The sequence below is a fragment of the Eurytemora carolleeae genome, unplaced genomic scaffold (assembly GCF_000591075.1).
Source record: "Eurytemora carolleeae unplaced genomic scaffold, Eaff_2.0 scaffold125, whole genome shotgun sequence".
Lineage (NCBI taxonomy): Eukaryota > Metazoa > Arthropoda > Copepoda > Calanoida > Temoridae > Eurytemora > Eurytemora carolleeae.
Genome location: NW_019396104.1, coordinates 288384 through 311413, shown reverse-complemented (window position 1 = coordinate 311413; position 23030 = coordinate 288384). Strand labels below are relative to the sequence as shown.

The following is a 23030-nucleotide window of genomic DNA, read 5'->3' as shown; positions in this document are numbered from 1 at the left end:
TATGATTTTAAATAGTCCAATTATAATGAAAAACAGCAATTGTGGATTGTACATAAGCAAATTTTAAAAGTTGAACAATTTAGAATAACTATAAAAACCAAGAATTAAATTACAATTAATCAGACGACTTTACAATCTAATTTTACAATCATGATTGATGGAACGAAACCCACGAAATAGCCCTAGTCCTTCCCTTTCCAAAATGTGGTCTGCCTTTTTTGTGCGTTTAAAATTACAAGAGAATATGTAAAGTCGTCTGATTAACTGTCATTTAATTCTGGATCTTTCTGATTATGACTGTATTTAAAGACAATTATAGTATTTTAATAAACGAGCGATTTTTTAAACAGACTTTTGAAAAAACAATAGTTTTTTTTACTGAACGAACCATTTTATTGAACGAACGATTTCACTGAACGAACAAATTTTAAATACTAGGCTTTTAGGGCACTTCGAGACCATTTTTTATTTTAATTATGTAAAAATCTAACGAAAAAAGTTTGCTGATTTTATAACAAAAACTCATGGATTTTCAAAATTCAATGAACATAAAATTTTGTTGGAGGCTAGTTTTTGAAATTTTGATCAACCATGAACCTTCTTTATGGTCTTGAGAGGTCTTACATAAAATTTGGGCCCGATAGGTTAAGCCGTTTTGACGTTTATCGAATACAAACAGACAAGCTGACTTAAGCGCGCCCTAAAAGCCTTAGGGCGCTTCGCGCCCTTCTTCTATTTCAATTGTTGCATGCATTGCAAACCAAAAACAAACAAAAATTTCGCGGATTTTAGAAAAAAAATGTTGTGGATTTTCAAATGAAGATGTTAAAGATCCGTGAATATCACTCTCTTTTTAAGTTATAAAAAATCATTATCAAATATTAAAAATACACTGTTCACTACAGCAGGGATCTACCAGGGCTAGGGGGTGGGGAATACTATATTCCTCAATGATTATATTGCTGGTAACCATAGAAACATAGTAAACAATATTTGGGGGAATCAAGAACAAAATCCACTTGAAAAATTTCCCCAAACCTAAACTTACTATTTACAGGAACTCAAGTATTGATTTATAGCCTTTTCTAGTATTAATTGTAGCTTTGAATACGACCATTATTTCTCAAACATTTTATATAAAGTTTTGTGTATTATTTTTTTTGTGGAGACTTTTAAAATTTTAAAAATCAAAAATTGGTCTTATTTGGTAAGATTTAAAGTTTATACAGTGGTACCCATCAAAACTGTAGAATAGGAAGGCAACATTATACCAATTTGTGTACTAGTGTTTGCACTAATTTTCCAATTGTACCAACGTACATTTACACTAAAGTCACCTTATCAGAAACAGGTTTGTATTACGATTGAACATTATAGTGCAAATGAACACAAATCTAGCTTTACTGTGCTCAATTTGACTAAAATTTTATTTTCCCGCCAGGAATATTTAGTTCAAATGATCATTTGTGCAATTGATCTGGAATATTTAAAATATTTAACTTTTTTTTCTTTTTTTTTGTAATTATTAGTGCAAATGAACATTTCAAGCAAAAAATTTTTGTACAAACGGAATAATGTTTTTTTTCTGTAAATATTAGCGTAATTGGACATTAGTGCAAATAAACATTTCCTACAAAAAATTTGTTCAAACGGACTAATGTTTTTTTCTGTTAATATTAGTGCAATTCGACATATAGTGCAAATGAACATTTTCAACAAAAAAATTTGTTCAAACGGACTAATGTTTTTTTCTGTTAATATTAGTGCAATTCGACATATAGTGCAAATGAACATTTTCAACAAAAACTTTGTTCAGGCGGGGCAATGCTTTTTTTAAAAAATAATTATGATTTATTGGCAAAATGAATTGAACATTTTTTTGTTCATTTTCACTAAAGTATGTTCATTTTTACTTTAGGGTAAATGTGCAAAATGATGAAATTTTAGATTTTAGTTCGATTGAATTTTTTTTTGTTCATTTGTTCTAAAATAAGTTCAATTGCACTAATTTTAACTATGGGCGAAATGGTAAAATTTTAAATTTTAGTTCGATTGGTCATTTTTTTGTTCATTTGATTAAAATATGTTCATTTGTACTAATATAGTAAATGTGCAAAATGGTGAATTTTTAGATTTTAATTTGATTGGACATTTTTTGGTTCATTTGCACTAAAATATGTTCATTTGTACTAATTAGGCTAATTGTGCATAATGGTAAAATTTTAAAGTTTAGTTCGATTGAACTTTACTTTTTTTGTTCATTTGCACTAAAATATGTTCATTTGCACTAATTAGGGTATGTGCAAAATGGTAAAATTTTTAAGTTTAGTTCGATTGAACTTTTATTTGTTCATTTGCACTAAAATATATGTTCATTTATAATAACTTCGTTTTTACCCACACTTTAAGCTTTTGGACAATTGAACATTTTTTGTTCATTTCTACTAAAATATGTTCAATGGAGCTAATTAATTAAATGATTAAACAATTAAGTGTTCATTCGCACTATATTGCGAATGAACGTAAGTCCGAATGTTCATTATGTCCGATCAATCGAATTAGTGCAAACAATATTTTACCCTTGATGCAATAAAAAAAAATTAAATCAATTTTCCAGAAGCTTAAAATGTGTATTTGTATTACATTGCACAGTTGCTATTTTTTAATGATCATGTCCTATTTAAAGTCATAGCTTTAGACTAACAGTCGTCTTCTTACCTACAGGTTTAAGGGTCCTACTGTTTCTTCCTAGAATATAATTCATATGTTATATTTTTTTTTAAATAATTTTTTTATATCATCAATTACGTAGTTATAAGACTTAATTGAAAAGCCAATAATTTAACAAAGGTTTTTTAATTGGGTTTGCAATAAGTGCCTGAACATGATTAAACGCATGTCCAACGTTCATCGTGTATTGTCCAAAGAGTGTCTCAGAAAAATTATGAACATTCCCACTTCTAAATTATAAATAGAAATACTCCGTTAGATTAAAAGATATTCCAATTTTGTAAACTACCGATTTAATCTTTTCAAAATTGAGTTCTCTATAAGTTTGATTTTATTATATTATGCAAAAAGTCTACTCTTGCCAACGACATCAACCATATGATTTCTTTGGCAAGATTAACAATTTCTGAAAACAATGGGTAAAATCATTTTGATTAAATGTATTGAAAAATCGTTTTGGTCAATATCTTTGGTCAAAGTATTGGATTCGGAGCACGATCATTTGCTATCAACTCACTTTCTATCCACTCACTTGCAATCAAAATCAGTTGCTATCAGCCTCCAGTGCTATCCAAACATTTGCTATCAACTCACTTTCTATCCACTCACTTGCAATCAAAATCAGTTGCTATCAGCCTCCAGTGCTATCCAAACATTTGCTATCAAACTCATTTACTATCAACTTAGTTGTGATCACATTCATTTGCTATCAAGCCTCATTTGCTATCAAGCCTCATTTGCTATCCAGTCTCAACTTCTATCGACACATTTACTTTCAAGCCTCACTTGCTAACAGGCCAACTTCCTATCAATCCTCAGTTGCAATAAACAATTTTGCCATCAATCATCATTTGCCATAAGATTTTCAACTTGATCTTAATCCTTATTTTCAACAATTTTTTCCCAAAAATCCGCCAAAAAAATTGAAACATTTCTCAAAATTTTGAGTTCTTCATTCTCTGGCAAACTTTCGTGGGCACTGGGCATGGAGCCTATCTACTGTTAATTAAATGAATGAAATTATTAAGTTAGGCCAAATAAGAAAATATTATTGAAAAGGGCTATAATATTCTGCAAGCAAGAATAAAATTTTATGCACAAAAAATATACATTTTTTAAATATTTCTTATTTGAAATATTTTTAGGACACCCTTTTTCACAAAACTTGGAAAGCTAAATTATGAATAGAAAATTGTAATTTTGTTAATGATTTTAAGTGTCCAGAACTAGTGTGAATTTATAGTTAGTTTTAATTTAATAACATAATAAACATAATTTATATTTATAAACGTTTTTTTACATTTACTTAATAAATGTTTTAACTATATCACACATAATAATCGCAATAATATAAAAACAAAGAAACGAATTAGTTATTACTCGCCGGAATATCTAATTTCGTGATCCTCAATCTCTGCATTATAGATTTCGTAAATCTTGAATATTTCAAACTCAGAGTTCACTTTCTTTCGATACTTAAAGGGAGTGTTCGCGAAAAATGAAAGGGGGTATAGGCTTAATGCGATAAAAAAGCGCTTTTGATCGCTTCTAATCTTACTTCTATCTGTTGCGTCTATAAGGAGAAAATTGTTAAAAACGACTAATACCGAAGAACGTAGTGTCCATACAAATTCAGAAAGATGCAACATTTAACTCGGTTCGTAAACAAATCAATTTAATTCCAAACAAATCATTCAGATATTAAAAACAGTAGTCATCGATTATTTTTCGATCAATTCGTATATAGTTAATACTTCATAATATTTTTGATTTTTTTTCAATAATTTTCGCTGGCGCTGGATTTTCGAACATTACTGAAAAATATGAAAGTGTCGTCTTCATTTTCAAAAATCCTCGAAACAGGAATAAATGTTTTCAAAAGTAACTCTCAGATCATGAAAAATACAAAATATTATGAAATATTAACTATTTACGAATGCGTCGAAAAAATAATCGATGACGCTTGCTTGAAATATCTGAATGTTTTGTTTGGAATTCAATTGATTTGTTTACGATCCGAGTTGAATGTTGCATCTTTCTGAATTTGTATGGACACTACGTTCTTCGGTATTTGTCGTTTTTAACAATTTTCTCCTTATAGACGCAACAGATAGAAGTAAGATTAGTAGCGATCAAAAGCGCTTTTTTATCGCATTAAGCCTATACCCCCTTTCATTTTTCGCGAACACTCCCTTTAGTAATATAAAATCTTTGATCATATTCACTTGACTTTAGAGGCTTTACCAAAATAATTTGTGAGGGCATTAAGCTGAAATATGAAGAAAGAAGAAGATACCAAGCCTTTATTCTCTTTTAAACTGTTCACTACTGTCAAGGTAGAGTGAGAATCATGTAACTTTGAAAAAGAAAAACGAAATTAAAGCAATAGTGTATTTGATGTTATTTCAAAGCAAATAATTTTTCTAATAACTTCTTTAATCACTTATTCACTGAAATGGGTCTGTATGCACAGCACAATTGCTATGACTCATGTTCATTGGACTATTTAATGCCATAGCTTGAGTTTAAAATAAAACTTTGTGTGTTTTATATTACAGGGTTACCCACAGTATAAAGGATGAGACTTTAAGGATGACTTTACGGAATGAACACTGTCTGTTATGAGGTTTCCTCATATTAAAGGGACCGTTCACTTTAAAGATTCCCTGCAACTGTAAATTTGTTTCGTTCAATCAAAAAATAGGCCATGAAAGACTATATTCGTGGCGGAATACTTAATTTAGCCTTGGAATTGTCAAATTTAATGAATTGCAGGTCGTCTTTACAGTCTCATCTATTGTGGGTAACTCTGTATATACATAGTCTATGTGCAGGTTTCAGATTGGAGAACCAGTAGGATTTCATCATACTTTTATTTTTAAATATCATTCAAAGACCATTCCTAATACACAAGTCACATTTAGAATAATTTAACAGTTTACTGATTTTCGCTCCAACCATAAGTTAAAGTTTTAATGATTTACAACCTATTTACATTATTTACACCTAATTTCCTGGGAAGTTTTAAGTGTTTACTTCCCCAACGATTTCCAGGATCTAGAATCCCGAAAAAGCACATAGTTGTACACAATTTTTTTTCATTATTTTTTGAAAATTTGTAACTTTAAATCTAAAACTTAAAAATATTGAATAACAGAATCACAGAAACTTCGCAAAATTTAAATAAAAAAATTCGCCATTTTAGTTCTGGTCTAATTTTTAAGGAAAAGTTATTTAAATTCTCTAGTTCCTTTCTTCTTAGTATATTCTAAAGTACTAAACATACGATGTTCAGTTGCAACCTTAAGAACCATTGAAAAACAATTTTTACGTAAAAATTATACCAGATCTGAAAATTGCGAATTTTCTTATTACAATTTGGCAAATTTTCTGCGATTCTGTGATTCAATCTTTTTAAAATTTTAGATTTCTATACCTATAACACCGATTCCCTTTGGTCCCTGATCTCTGTCCTTATTGCAAAGACGACGGATTAAATCCCTTGTTCCCTGAGTACTTGTGAGGTCCTTCACAAAATTTGGACCCAATCGGTTCAGCTGTTTTGACGTTAATTGGATACAAAAAAAAACATACAAACAGACAAGCAAGTATATATTAAAATGATTATCTGTTAAAGATTGTTGTTGTTGGTCTAAGTATTGGGTTAACTGGTTGGAAGTCCTATAACGCCAGTTTAAAGTTTCTTGCTGTTCCTGAATCTATGCACGAGACACTTACATCCATACAAGGTAGGAACATGCTTGTCATTTTGGGCATCGTTTTTAGATATTTTCTACTCCATTACATGTATTAACTGTAAATTTTTCATAATTTCAATTTTGTCATAAATTTTTTTGGCCGAATGATTCTTAACTTTATGTATAGAACGATTTATTATTCAAAAAAAGCTTTGTTGAACTTAGACAAAAATGTTTGCAAAAATAATCTGTAAATGATTCTAGTGTAGTACTTAAAGCATGGTGTAGTATTTAGAATATAACAAGATACTAAAACCCCTTAAACCTTTGTCTGAATCTAAGCTGCAAGTAGAGAACCTGGAGAATAGGAGCAGTACGCTCCAGGATCTTATACAGGATAGACGTTAGAGCTGAGCTCCGTTCATCCCATTAAGGCCTGGGGACTTGTACTTCATGGACAGTTCTCAGGATGGTCTATTCTACCAGGACTACTAGAGGACTATGGAGGACGCCAGCCTCCTTCCCATCCTTCAACATGTATACACAACCTCAGAATCCTAAGCATCACTAAGGATATCAGAGGACGCTCTTTATTCTCCAGTTGGAGCTATAAACAGAGTTACTGGGGCCTTGGAGCAGCTGAGGTGTTTATAGCAGAAGCTCTATGTTCTTGAGTTAGTTCCAGTAATAATAACACTCGAGGTCAGAGCAACTAGGACTTCTAGGATATCCAGGACACATAGGAACTAGGACATGTAGAAGCTCCATCTTCTCTCAATGGACACACCCAAGATATGGAGCAGCCAGAATACCAATATAGACCAATGTCACCAGGTGTAGAAGAGATCTTGAGGATCTACGAGGACTGGATCTATCGTCCTCCAGACGTGACGGAGAAATCAAGAGATCTCACCATACTCATCTGTAGATCTCATTAAAAGATTCGACCATACTCATCTGTAGATCTCATCATGGGATTCATATTCTGTAGCTTTTATAACTGAACCAATTGATCTCGTACCAGCCTGTCTAAACTACCCACCGGAATATTCTGGATGCAGAGCAGAACTAAGATATTCAAGATATCAGATGCCGTCTAAACCTGATACTGGATCTTTTACAGACAGCTCTTTATGTATCGTGAGCAGCTAGAAGTTCCAGTCAGACTTAGGACTCCAGGAGCAGAAGCTAAACTTGATAAAGGTGAAATGCATGAATAGTACTTTTTGTAAATGTCGTCATTACAAGTTTATGTTAATTTCTAGTTTTTAAGGGAATCTTCCATTCCAACCAAATAAAGAAAATGAGATATTGATTCTTAAGGGACACTAAGCACCCTCAATTCTAGGTTCACACTAAAACTGCACAGACACACACTAAACACTCACACAAACATCTGTTCTTTCTATCTCATCCTTACAAAACAAGATAAGAATGAATTAGTGAAAAGTATATTTAGTTTAAGATCTAATGTAGGATTGCATGTTTATAATAGATTCCTCTTTACTCCTTCTTCCCTTCTTCTTTATACTAGATCTATCATTCCTCTTTCCTCCTATCTTTCATTCCTGATTTAATAGTTCTTCGGATCTTCATGATTCCTCCTTGTAGATATATATCCTTGTTGTCCTTTGTTTATCCTTTTTCTATTCAGACTCTTTTCTCGTGTAACTAAATATAAAATGTTATTAGTGTTGTGAACTGTTTATTTTGAGATAACATGTATTTTATTAAGATATTAAGTGAATAGTACTTTTAATTTATGTTTTGAGCCCTCCCTTTTTTATCTAAAAGAACTCAGAAACTATAGGGGTCAAAAAGGGTTCGTGAAAATACAAAAGTCTCATCTAGCAGTTCTAAGTATGACCCGGAGCTAAAGTACGATGTCTAGACTCGTACCGGGCTGGATAAAGAGAAAAGGACGGACGGAGCGTTGAAATCTTCAGTCTGACACAACCCATCGAATGAAATCACTCCTATCCTCTTTCATGCCTCTCCTTGCCAACAATTAGCTACTACCATCTATTAGAAGAATTTTAAACCCCCTAAAATTGAATAAATCTCACTATAAAACCATCCATCGTTCATTATTTTAACACCAAGTTTAAATCCAAGTAAAGTATCATTTTCCCTAAATTTGTCAGACTCCATGCTAAAGGGAGCAAGTCTTTAATGATACAAAGGAGACGATGCTCTTTACAGACAGCTCTCCACATATCCATTATAGAAGAACAATATAATCTTGATATAGAAGATGCTGCTCTTTACAGACAACTCTCCACATATCCATTATAGAAGAACAAGATGATCTTGATATAGGAGACGCTGCTCTTTACAGACAACTCTCCACATATCCATTATAGAAGAACAAGATGATCTTGATATAGGAGATGAACTCTCCACATATCCATTATAGAAGAACAAGATGATCTTGATGCATAAGATGCTGCTCTTTACAGACAGCTCTCCACATGCCCATCATAGAACAATGAGGATAGCAATAAGGATAACAATGATGATAACAATGATTAACAATGATGATAACAATTATGATAACAATGATAATAATAATGATGATAATAATGATAATGACGATGATAATAACAATGATGATAACATAGCAGAGACTCTAGGAGCAGCTCGAACTAAGAGTAAGGCTAACATAGAAGAGACTCTGGGAATAGCTCTGGGAGCAGCTCAGATTGTAAGAACGGCTAACATGATGAAGACTCAAAGAGCAGCTCTAGTAGTTAGAGTAGCAGCTGAAGACACAATCAGAGCACCCCAGGATAACGGAGACTCTGAAAGCAGCTGAACAAGATAGAGTAATAGAGGAAGCAGCTTAGGCAGATCCTGAACTGTAGCAGCTGAATATCTAAAGGAACTTTTGAAAACATGAATAACGTCACAGATGTATTTAATAAATAAACTATGAAACTGATCGATCCCAATTTATTTATAATCTGAGAGATATGTATAAAGAGGTAATTAAATGGATCGGTACTAGGGTTGTTAATCGTTTTTGTAAACGATTGTTTCGTTTTCGGAAAAAAACGATCGTTTTTAAAAACGACCCACTCGTTTTGAACTTTTAGAAAACGATCGTTTTTATTAAAACGATTTGCGACCGTTTTTTATACGATTGTTTTAAAAAAAACGATCGTTTTTGAAAAAATATTTTATTGACAATTATGTTAACGATCGTTAACGAAGGGTCGTCGTTAACGATCGTTAACGAAGGGTCGTCGTTAACGATCGGAGTTAAAACTCCTTGATATTTTCTTAAAAACTACTCAATGATAAGTACAGATGCCCTTCAGGTCGGTTTCCTCTCTTCGTTAACGAAGGGGTCGTCGTTAACGATCGTTAATGAAGGGTTGTCGTTAACGATCGTTAACGAAGGGTCGTCGTTAACGATCGTTAACGAAGGTTGTGGTTTACGATCGCTAACGAAGGGTCGTCGTTAACGATCTTTAACGAAGGTCCGTCGTTAAAGATCGTTAACGAAGGGTCGTCGTTAACGATCGTTAACGAAACAACGAATTTTATAAAAACGATCGTTTTGAAAAACGATCGTTTAAAAACGACCATTTTTAAAAAACGAACTTTTTTTAAAAAAACGATCGTTTTTAAAAACGAACGTTTCGTTTTCGATTTGTCGACGTCGTTTTCATAACGAAACGATCGTTTTTCTGAAAAATGAAAACGTTAACATCCCTAATCGGTACTAAAACGAGAACTCTAGAGAGAAATATTTGCATAAACCCTAAACCATGGGTGCAATTGATTGATCTGGCTTGTATTTGAAGACAATCATCATTATTACACTAGCTTGTTTGGAAAGACACTTAACAAAGGCTTAAAACATGGTGTCACATAACAAAATTAAGAAAACTGCAGTTTTATCGTAATCATAATAAAACTAGGGTTTGCAGAGTTTTATGAATTGTAACCTTTTTCGTTCCCAAAAATAGGTCGAACTTTTACCCATCAGAAATTCCAAATTCGTATCTAATGTGGTCCGACAGATTCTGCTGGTCTGCTGGTCTAATTCGTATCTAATGTGGTCCGACAGATTCTGCTGGTCTAAGAATTAATCAAAAAAAAACGAATAAAATTTATCCCATAATAGCTTCAAAAGTGTCAAAGCATATTTTAGTAAAATGAAATATTGTAAAAAATTACATATATATAGATTGCTGGTTTCCACGGATTACACACAAAGTTTCTAAATAAAACATAAAAGTACCAACCTCATTACACTTATCCATATCGCTTTATATTAAAAGTTTCTAAATCCTATATAAAAGTACCAACCTCATTACACTTATCCATATCGCTTTATATTAAAAGTTTCTAAATCACATATAAAAGTACCAACCTCATTAAACTTATCCATATCGCTTTATACTAAAAGTTTCTAAATCACATATAAAAGTACCAACCTCATTACACTTATCCCTATCGCTTTATATTAAAAGTTTCTAAATTCTATATAAAAGTACCAACCTCATTACACTTATCCATATCGCTTTATACTAAAAGTTTCTAAATCCTATATAAAAGTACCAACCTCATTACACTTATCCCTATCGCTTTATATTAAAAGTTTCTAAATCACATATAAAAGTACCAACCTCATTACACTTATTCTCTAGTTTCTAAATCCTATATAAAAGTACCAACCTCATTACACTTATTCTCTAAAAATAAAAGTTATAATTTTGCAAACAATATTTCCCCCTCATCCTTAATCTCTTCCAACACAAAAGTTTCCAACTCAAACACAAAAGTTTCCAACTCAAACACAAAAGTTTCCAACTCAAACACAAAAGTTTCCACCTGATTTGTTCAGAGGGTGCTCCTGATCTCCGTCTGTCTGTGTGCAGAAGATTCAAAGTCGGAGATTGCTCAGAGACAGGTTTGTTTCAACTGATAGAAGAAATCATTGTGAACACGGCCTGGGATCGACCGTATCAAATGAATTTGAGCCACGTTGGTGAACTACTTACTGCCGGTTTAAACTTTAATCACCGATTCAAATTAAAGATTAAGGAAAGATTTGCATTGGAGATTCAAATTTGAATCAATGGTAGACAGTTCGAATTCAATAAATTTGGTTCCCTGGTAAAACAGCCAGTTTGATTTAACGAAAACTTTGTTTGAATTTTAGAATTGAAAATATCGCTCGGCTAACTTAGCTTTCCTTTAATCATATTTCGTCCTTATTACTTCTGTTTGGTTAACTAAGTCCTCTTTTTGGACTTTCGGTAAACTGTTTGCCTTGCCTTGTGTCTATCAAAACAAAATATTTATAAAATTAAAATCAAGAAATTAATTAACTAGAATTGTCAAAGCTAAGGGTTTTTGAAACAGGTTAGGATAAAGTTTAAGATATTTTTAACACACTGTATCTTGAATACAGTTTCTTACAGATACAGATACAGATACAGATACAGATACAGATCTTAACCATAGAAGTATTTCTGCCAGAACTGAGAAAATAGTCCTTTTCCATAATCTCAATTTTTTATATTTCTCATGAACTTTAGAAAAGTTTGGGGTTGCATCTATGTTTGACTTCTACACCAGTGAGGTAAGTAGATCAGGGACGTACACAGGAATTTATCACAGGGTCCGGTTTAGTTTTTTTCTTTCCATGGGAGGTGAGGTGGGACTTGGGCCTGATCCCGCCCGCGGAGCCCTCGCCCCGTGTACGCCTCTTAATTTTAAATAAATAATGACTTGTATCAACTTTACATTTCAAATAAATCGATTGTTAATTACAAAGAAGAAAAAAACCAACACTCGAAATATAGCAAAGTAATTTTCACTCTTGATTTCAAATGAATGAAAAACGAATTTTCGTTTCAAAATAAGAATTATAGTGATCAAATCAATATTACTTTAAAAAATGATTTAAACTAAAATTCTATATACACAATAAGATTTATTAAAAAAAGTTTACTTTTTCTAAAAACTTATCGTCTCAATAACAATTCTCCCAGAAATTCTGCTTTTTAAAAAGTTGCTTTTAATGCTATATCAAATTAAAAAAATATATATTTACATATATCTTTTAAATCAACTTTGTAAAAAAATGGCTGTATATATAATAAAAATATTTGCTCTTTTAAAACTAACCAAATCAAAATATTTGGAGGATATTAGCTGTAATTGGATTGATGGGACTATACCTCCATATTCAACATATGATGTATCTTTCTTGGACATGCTGGATAGCTCCAATATCCCTTACAGGATAGATAGACTACTCCGAGGATTAGATGTTTTGAAATCTGATTCCAAGTGGGACCCAATCTTCGACACCAGTCCAAATATCAGCAAAGAATTTAGGTCATTTACACTGACACAGTCCCCAAAACATATTGGAATGATTAATTAACTTGAGCTAGGTAGCTGAGAAGATTGCCGCATTTACTTAACAATATTATTGTGCCATAAACATAAACAGAAAATATTGTTTGCAAGCAAATTCTCAAAGATTTTTTTGACGTCAAACTTTATATAAATCCCTAGGTATAGCAACAAGGCGTATTTTCCGGGAGAAATTTTTTTTATATTTTTGAGAAATTAAATAAATAGTGTAAAGTAGATATAATTTTCATAAAATCCTTTTTTTTAAATGGTAACACAGAATTTTATGAAATCATATTAGCATTACTAGAGAACTTTTTTTTTATATATTTTTGAGAATCTTTTTTTTGTAAGAATAAAACAGTACATATCATTTTCATAAAATAGTTTTTTTTCAATAGCAACACGCAATTTTTTGTAACCATATAATCATTCATTTATGTTGTCAGTACATAATAAATCTGGGGAGACCTTAGAGAGCAGTACATATGTACGTAATAATCCATTTAGTTGCATAGTGTACTGTCTATAGGGTATGTTAAAAAAAAGAAATAATTTACAAAAATATTAAAAAAAGTTCTCCCAGAAAATATGCCTTGTTGCTATACTCATTACTTAGCGATTTCTATATTTTGGATTTCTATAATATTTGACGCCGATTTTTTAAAATTAAAAGCTTTATAACTTTCACAAACCACTCAAGCATTTTTGGCCTAAATTTCTTGGTTTTTGCTGGTCATCTGGCTGTAAAGGCCAGATTAATTCAAGTTCAGCTGCTGTGAAATTAAATTGCACTTTTTGTGCAAAAATGTAACTAAGAAGACCCAGACATATCACAATTTATTTCAGAACAATCAAAATTTTTGTTTGATTTATTTTTCTATCCTAGGATGAATATGTTCCCTTATGTTAACAACTTCACATTTCTTTGTCACACTTGGACCAAAAATATTGCCAACTTATCAAGATTCAGACTTCATTCTTCATTTATACCAGGTTTTTTATTCTGAAATTAGAGTGATTCCTTATTTGCTTTGGAACTGCAGAAAATCATGTCATGACTGAAAACTAGGGTTTCCAACGAAAGCAAACTTTCGCGAAAAAACGGATTAGAAGTTTTATTACGTTATAACTATATATTGATAATTTCTCATTAATCCATGAATAAAGCTAGAGATGTTTGGTAAAAGGCTCATATTTTTACTCAACGAATGATTTTATTGAACGTACGTTTTTACTTAACAAATGATGTTACCGAACAATCTTCAGTCAACAAATAACCGAAAGAGATGAAAAATGTAAGATAAATTTTAGAACAAACCACATAAATTTATTTTTAAACGATTGATAAAAAACCAAATGGGTCGTTCATGAACGATGACCGAACAAAATAAATTTTTTGAATGATTGAAATAAAGCCGAAATGAGTCATGACGAACACTGAACGAACGAAATAAAAAAAGCCTAATGCAACCATCTCCACCTAACAATTACTTTTTCCTGAGTGCAGTTTTCACTCTGAATTTTCGTCATATCCCCCTTGCAATTTGAGCAATTATTTTCGCACATTTTTTCGTGCAATATTTGCACACCTTTATTCGCAATGTATGCGCAGAATTAGCGCATTTCCATTCCGCTGGAAACCCTACTCACAGTCCACCTGTCACAAAAATAATTGTTTCTTTAAACTAATCCTTAACAATTTATTCTTTTAGATGTGTATGTTTTTATTCACAATGATGGAGAACTTCTTCAGAGTTATTTACGCAATGATCTGGAAGAATTAGTTGCGTCAGAACATTATAATATGCATGTTCAGGTTTCAGTGGTCAACCTGGCTTCATCAAGGGCCTTAAAATGTTCTAAAAACGGTTCAAACTTTGACTCTTGTGTGTTCAAAGATACTTTAAAACAGTTTGGGACCAAGTGTATCCCTTTTTTCATGACAATTAATGAATTGGCAGGCAATTTTAGTGTGTGCAAAAATTTCCAAGAAAGTCAGGAAGCAATCCAAATTTTTCAGTCCAGTGGTAGATCATGCGAAAATCCTTGCACACAGGTAGAGATTGGCGCATTTTGTTTGTTCATCGTTCTTGAAGGACCTTTTTCGTTTTTTTTAATCATGAAAAATTTTTTGTTTTGTTCGTTCTCAAAATGATCGTTTTCTCACTGAACAATCGTTTGGTAAAATCGTTCGTTCAGTAAAATTGTTAAACAATATCTTTTTTACTTTGTTCGAAAAAAATTGCAAGTTCAGTAAAAAACGATAGTTTTTTTTCAAACGCTGTCGGAAAATTTGTTTGTTCAGTAAAAAACGCAACATCATTCATGAAAAATTTCATTCGTTGTCAGAAATTTGGTTCGTTCACAAAAACGAAGCCCATCTCTACACGCAGGTTCATGTTGATATTATCAAGACTCCAGTAGATAAACTTTATATGAAAGTTAACAGTCTACCGGTTAGAACAACAACGAGGGCTTACTACTTCACCATTCAACAAGAAGTCATTATTTCTCAGCTTCGCCAGAGTTATTCTTTTGTTTCGTTCATTGCTGATGTCGGAGGGTGGACAGGTCTTTTCCTAGGACTTTCAATAGTTAGCTTCATCAAAGTTCTCCTGGAGACCCTGAAACTTCCAAAACGGTTAAGTGCATTAACTCTCCGGATATCACTTTTGGTTGCTAGTGTTATGATAGGCATGATAACAATTTATTGTTGTTTAAAGTTAGTAGATAAAAAAACCGGTTCGAAAATAAACATTGAACCAAGAATCAACAACCTAAGTCTTTCTCTCTGCTCTCTGGAGAATGTTTACACTAATGAGGTGAATAAGCCTGGAGATATTTTAGAGAGATATATTGGTGATAATGCATCATTCTGGAATCAAAACACAAAGCTACAAAATAAGATTAGAAAAATGGAAATTTGGTTTAAAAATGGTGAACGAAAAACCATCTTTGATGCTGAAATCAATTTAACTACACACTTTTCAGACCAATCCATAAATATTCCGATTAAGGGAACTTTTATTGAAACTTGTCATACTCTAGACCTTCACTATAAAAATTCAATTGATCGAATAGAAGTTCGAGCTAGAAAAGAGCTGGTTTGCTATCTTCATATTACTGGACAGTTATTGCATTCTGACTCCAGACAGGGGTTTAGTATAATGAACCCGTCCTATGTTCAAATTGTAAACCTAAAGGATATAATATTATTCTCGTCATCTACCTTTTTCAAGATGAAAGTATTGAACTTAACTGATATTATCAATACTCCTTACTCTGATATATTCACATACGATAAATGTATCTTGTCTCTTGTCAGTGGTAAAGAAAATGTAAGCAATAGCATTCTTAATCCTAATGAAGGTACAACATATACATTCGGATTAGAACAGAATAAATTCAAAGGATTGGGACGACTTTTATCATCTCATGCGAGCACTGCTATATGCGAATTTCCCATAAATAGACTTAACATCAAGTATATCCAAGAACGTTCAAAGAAACGTACAGAAACTCAGAGAAATACTGACACATATCATAAGCCCTCCACAAGTAAGTTTTTGCTTTTAACTTTTTATTTCTTTATCAATAAAAAGATATACAAAATCGGAAGAAAAAACGTTTTATAAAAAAATCGCAGAAACATTCCTTTTTGCATTTCAAATTTAAAAAATATTATTTTCAGATTATAAAAATATTTCTCTTGACTTCAATCTTCATTTTCCTGATTTTGCAGTTGTTGATCAGGTAATGAACATACAGTCGTCGTCGTATATATCAATACAATGAAGATGACTTTCGTTTTCAATTTTGATTTCTACCAAGCTTTTAAACAGCATGGATACAAATAAACATGGAAACAAAGAGAAACTTTTATTATTTGTTTACTTATGAAGGAACTGAGTTTTTGCCATAAACTCAAATTTTCTAATTCCTATATCTTTGCAGCCTAATGATGTAAACCTTTATATTTCAAACTTAGTTGATCTAACAAATTCATAGTCAGTAATGTTAAAAGTCTACGACAAAGGGGTTGAACAATCACTGTTTATGGCAAAAACTCAGTTTCCTTTCATTTTTGAAAAAGCTTGTTAGAAATCAAAACTGAAATAGGAAAATTGTTCTCATCGTGTTGATATAAACGCCGACCACTATCTACTCCAAGGACTAAGGAACCTCAAGTTTTCCTGGGATTTTTGTTTAAAACAATTGTTTAGGTAAATACATCTCAAAAAAGATTTTGAGCATATTCAACATAAATAAATCAAAAATTGAACATATCAAATCAGAATTTTTTTTTAAATGAATCATTACATGAAACCCAGAAAAAAGACCAAATATAACAACCAAATATAACAACCAAATATAACAACGAAATATTGCAACTCAATATAACAACCAAATATAACAACCAAATATAACGACCAAATATAACAACCAAATATAACAACCAAATATTACAACCAAATATAACAACCAAATATAACAACCAAATATAGCAACCAAATATAACAACTAAATATAACAACCAAATTTAACAACCAAATACACCTGAAACACATGATCTGAACAATACAACATTCAAACAACGTATACCATGTTAAAACAAAACATAAACATTTAAACTTCTCATCAAAACCAATAAAAAATAGTAAATCCGACAGCTGTGGTATTTGAATAGGTCAAGTTGCAAATATGAGTAAACAAGAAGTACTTAAAAGGCTGCAAACGTATTTTCATGTGACCCTCCATTAAGATATGACAATGCCCGATAAACAACGGTACCCTTAAAAACTTTGTCAAATCCAGAATGATATCAATGAATAAAAATTTTGATCACGGACTAGAGTATTTCTCCTTTAGTAAAGCATATAGGAATTTTCATCCTGGAATTAACATTTTCAACGTAGAAAAACGACAATATCTTCCACATTACTGATCAGATAAAGCTTTCAAGCGAACTTGTGAATCGGGCATTGTCATCTTTGTATGGAGGGTCATATGATATTATGCTTACAGTCCCTTTAAAATGAAAATTAAATTATAAAATATTGTAACACCATTATGAAATTTTTTTGTGTAGGTTTACTTCTCGTATGATGTTGTTGCATTTATATCAGAAGTTGGAGGATGGGTTGGAATAGTATTAGGTTATAGGTAAATAATTCAAGAGATTGTCAATGCTTTAAACTAAGAGAATAGAATATATGGTAGAGTGGAATTTAGAAAATCCCTTGGTATCAATTTTATTAGTCCCTTTCAGCCTGAAAGGAAGTTCAAAGTGTACAAATCATGTAAATGCTCACAAATTATATGCAGTAGAGTACAATAATATAGTATGTTCCCTAGACTATCCATTTCAATTTAAAAATTTTTAAGGCTATTAAAGAAACTTTATAAAATGAATTAGGTGAATAAAAACATCATTTGATTTATAGTTTTAACGAAAAATCATCGTTTGTAAAGTGAAAGGCATAGAGTCTATGTGAAATGATCATTGGTCAATTATAAAACCAGCCTATTTCATAATTTGATTTTCTTTTAATATTAATTTTAGATTTTCTATAAAATAATGTTCCAGGGCCCAAAAGGTTATATAACACAAATATGTGAAGTACACCTGCAGTATGGAAACAGTACAACAAAATGGCCGTTTTACACTTTTTTCTAGTAAATTCCACTCTAATATATATTCTATTCTCTTTGGCTGTAAACGTAATTTCAAGTGCAAACCCTTGAAACCTTCATATGTTCAATAATATGCAAGATAATGTCGTTTTTTTAGGTTTAAGTTAATTTTGAAAGATTCCTGTATATTTTCCTGCGCAAGTAACTTTTGTAGAACAATTGAATTTTTTTTTGTTAATTGTAAACATTGCATAAATATATAATTTCTACTCAATCAAAAAAAGCTCTAAAGGTTACCGTTGTGAATTTGCATTGTCATTTTTGCATGGAAGGTTACTTGAAATTACGCTGACATTTCTCTTTATTTGATAAAAAACATAACATATGTAAGCATCAGCAAACAGTTTCGTTTGGAATTTTGGAAGATTTTGAAAATTACAGAAGGTCCATTTGAAATTGCATTTTCTAAAAGTTTGCTTTACAAAAAATAAATACATTTTGCAATTCATAAGACTTCGTTAAGTTTTATGAATCCTTTAAAAGGCCTAAAATCCTAAAATGTCTGAAAGGACTGAGAGAAAATTAGATGTAATTAAACTGTTGAGAAAGCCGAAAAAGGAATATTAGGAACACAATGGCGTAGATATAAATAAAAATAGGGATTTTCACATCAATTTAAAATGCAATTCTTAGACAAATGTTTCTAAGGCCCGTTGGGAAGTCGTTTCATGTATGCTATAAAATGAAGCTAAGATCACTTAAAATTACGATGACAACCCATTTTAAGTTACAAATGACATTTTATATGATTATTATTATAAAAATAAACCTTTTAGCTTGCTCCATCTTGGAAAACATATCAAAAGCATGATACAACGCTGGAGTGTGAAGTTATCAAGACAAGTATATTTCTTGATATTGATGGGTCTAACAGTATTAATGTCAGTTCAAATCATTGTATCCGTTAGTAAAGTTAATTCTAAACCAAAAGGAACCTCCATAGAATTTCAAGAGTTTAGATCATCAGTCAATCTATCTTTAACAGCCTGCAAGCTTGATGTGGATCTTGGAGAAACTGATCCCGGGGTTCGGCCATTGGTGAAGATAATTCATTCGTTGAACAAGTCTGAATACATTGATGAATATGATTCAGATGCTTTTAGATCAAACCTGACATACTTTTACTGGTTTAACAATGGTTTAATGCATATTTGCAATACCATTAGTTTAAATTTAGCTGATGAAATAAGAATAGTTCACTCCTATGGGAGGCATTTTTACGATGAAAACATGATACTCTACATCCATGAAACTGGATTGTTTGGATCTGGTTATGAGTTCAAGGTTAACAATGACTATTATTGGGGGAATACTATTACTCTACTAGATGTACAGCAGATTATAAACCTACCAGATATAAATACTTGTCAGCTAAATTCATCCTTCGATATATGCAAACAGAGATATGTTTCTAATAAATACAGGACAAGGACAGGATGCAATCTTAAGCTAGAAAGGTAAACTGTATTTATTTTATTTAATAACATTTTATTCTACAATAAAAAATATTCCGACTGATGTGGGGGTGGGGGGGTCCAAAATCACTATAACTCTCAGAAAATACCAAAGCTTTATTTTGTCATAATTCTTGAACAGTAAAAGGAACTGAGTATCTCTCCTCATCTCAATTTTTTGTTTCAATCTGATCTTGGAATATTTTTTATTATTAAAACTTTGAACTCTGCTGTGTTTATAGTTCCTTTATTGCATAACAGTTTTCACAATAATATTAAAATCTTATTTAAGTATGGCTGATCCAGGTCTACCAACTTGCAATCTTAAAGAGAAGAATATCTCAGACGAGATCAAAACTGCGTTTAAAGGGACAATTAGCATAATTTCAACTGACCCTCCATGCAAATATTGAAAGCCTGCTTAAAAGCGGTTCCCTTAATACCTTTATCTGAATAGTATATAATTCTGATAATTCCTTTGAGTTTCCCTGCAGTAATAATCAGTTTAAAACATTTATACCTAATTCTTACTTTATCATGAACAATGCTTTTAAAGGCACCGTTGTGAATCGAGCAATGCTTTCAATGAAGGTCACATGAAATTACGCTTACAGTCCTTTAAAGAGTTTCAAGTGAGCCCTGGAACCTGCCTCCTTCCCTGCAAACTAACCTTAATCGATCTCAAGCTGTATTCCTACCACACACCAGTAAGTATCTAAAACATTTTTTTTAATTCAAAAATTTAAAATTGAAAAGTTACCGCCCGTAATCATTTGAGAATTTGGTTATTCGTGTACACCAAAAATGTGTAGCAAAAAAATGGAGTTTGAGTCGAGTAATCAGTTTCTTTTCAGGATAATGTTGAATGCCCATCTACTCGCTGCAACCTTCACCTAACTATCCGTCTGCCAGGAACCGAATTTAATGAATTGGAGAGAGGTCGTTGAACTACCTCCTTTCCGGTTTATATCCTGAATCACCGATTCAAATCCTCTTAAATCTTTAACTTTGAATCGGTGATTCAGGATTTGAACCATTGGTAGATAGTTCAGCGATCTCTCTCCAATTAATTAAATTCCGTCTGCCAGGTGTCATGATGGTTACAACATCTGAGTATATTTATACTATTTGGGATTTTGTTTCGGAGTTTGGAGGTTGGGTTGGAATACTCTTTGGTTACTGTCTTCTGGATCTGGCTGATAATCTTGTATTCATCCTTTCTACAGCATATTAAAGGGAATGTACACGTTGTTTTGAGTGACCCTCCATTTATAGAGGGCCTGTCCGATTTACAACGATACCCCTTTAAACTTTGTCTGATCAAGAGTGATTCCTGTTTAAAATAAAGAAATATTGTTTTCACTTGTGACCTCTCTGCAAAATCCATTTGCGAATCGTTGCTGCAAAAAAATGGAGGAAATTGTGCGTGAAAATTAAATTGAGGGGTTTCTGGCTATTAAAGTTAAAACCTTAGTTAAACAGGATTAGTATTATAGACTATTAAAAATCTCGGTATTTTTATATCGAAATATCAATTCAAATTTTTGTGAAATATTCTAAAATAAAAATAAGAGAGTAAAATTTTAAATAAACAAAATTTGTGGGCCACAAATACAATACTTTCTTTACTTTGACCCGACTCCGCTTAAACACCACTGAAGACTGAATGATATATTATTGTTGAGTTAAAGAAGGGGGGGGGGAGGGTCTCGAAATGAAACGTTTGATCAAGGTAGTTTTCCCTGGAGAGAGGTAGATTTATTTTCAAGTTTTCAAGTTTTTAAATTTTCAAAGTTCTCAAGTTTTCATGATTTCAAGTTCAAGTTTTCAAGTTTTCAAGTTTTCATGTTCCCAGAGGTCTTCTCAAATTCGCCACAAATCCATAGAAGATAACACACGTAGAAGGTATATTTCAATCCTGTGAATAAGTACGGTTAACAATAATGGATCGATAGAATATTTAAATGTTAACAATGTTTTATATTATAAATATGCAGATTTGTTGAGGATAATGGGGTAAAATGATGCGTTTGGTTATCAAGAATAAAACAACATTTAAACTTCGATGAAATAGATATCCGCCGTTTGGTTACAAAAATTTGTTGTTTTACTGCGAAATTACGGATTTTAAGCTTTACAATTTTTTGAAACGTGTTCACTATACATGAATAATGATAAGCTACAATTTTTTTTACTAAAACGTTTAATTTCTCAAAAATATAAAAAAAAATTCTCCCAGAAAATACGCCTTGTTGCTACACTTAGCGATTTATATAATGTTTGACGCCGTTTATGTTTTGTCGGAGCCAAGAAATGTTGGGTTTGGTCAGCGGAGAAAATTCTGGCCAAAGACGACCTTACAACGGAGCAAATGAAGTTTATGGTTTACAATTATGTATTTTTTTTATCAAATGTGATCTTGATGTAACCCTCTGTGTGTAAAATAAAAATAAATAAAAATTTTCACAGGAAGGGGAAAGAAATAACTTATTAATTTAAATGTCCGGGAAATGTAAATCTTGGTAAAATTATGTTAGATGTTTTAGTTATTTCTTATTTGCATCTTAGCGATAATTAAACTAATTTTTTGTCAAAAATAGATTAAAAACCAAAAACTTAATAAAACCGTCGATAAAGACGACGACATTATAACTCATCCCGTATCCAAGTTCTTGAACTAATTACGAAATACCCCTAGTCCTGGCATTTCAAAATGTGGTCTGCCTTTATTGTGATTTCAATATTAGCGGAGAATTTTGCTCTGAATACAATATATTAAATAATACACAAAATGTCTAATCTTTACAATACAAAAAAAGACAGACCACATTTTTAAATGCCAGGACTAAGGGTATTTCTTAATCATAAATTCAAGAATTTTACATCTTAAGTTGAGTGTCGCAAAGTAATTCAACCATTCTTGAAAATCTTCTTCTTCCAACTGTCATGTTTCCCGGGACTACAACCCTGTATGATGTGATGATAACTTCTTTCTTCGGTCAAATTATTGACACAGCTGGACAGGTGGTGCACACGTAAGCATATATACTATCAAGACTGCGTAACTGATGGG

The 23030-nt window shown here is 31.8% G+C and overlaps 1 protein-coding gene across 1 annotated transcript; it reads left to right on the top strand.

Annotated features, from left to right (window-relative positions):
* The first annotated feature begins 4981 nt into the window (after positions 1-4981).
* On the top strand, positions 4982-22429 carry LOC111695031 (uncharacterized). Its single transcript, XM_023464173.1, has 15 exons — positions 4982-5066; positions 6368-6479; positions 11284-11349; positions 11981-12024; positions 12592-12785; positions 13696-13802; positions 14522-14865; positions 15203-16367; positions 16501-16562; positions 17899-17972; positions 19280-19960; positions 20250-20326; positions 20582-20664; positions 20812-20869; positions 21046-22429. The coding sequence occupies exons 1-15, from the start codon at positions 5007-5009 to the stop codon at positions 21189-21191; spliced, it is 3273 nt and encodes a 1090-aa protein (XP_023319941.1). The 5' UTR covers positions 4982-5006; the 3' UTR covers positions 21192-22429.
* Positions 22430-23030: the final 601 nt, after the last annotated feature.

Coding starts and splice junctions, on each gene's coding strand:
- LOC111695031 (XM_023464173.1), top strand. CDS start 5,007: ATGAAGAAAGAAGAAGATACCAAGCCTTTATTCTCTTTTAAACTGTTC. Junction 12,025..12,591: donor TTGACTTCTACACCAGTGAG/GTAAGTAGATCA, acceptor AAATATTTGGAG/GATATTAGCTGTAATTGGAT. Junction 12,786..13,695: donor AATATCAGCAAAGAATTTAG/GTCATTTACACT, acceptor TTTCTATCCTAG/GATGAATATGTTCCCTTATG.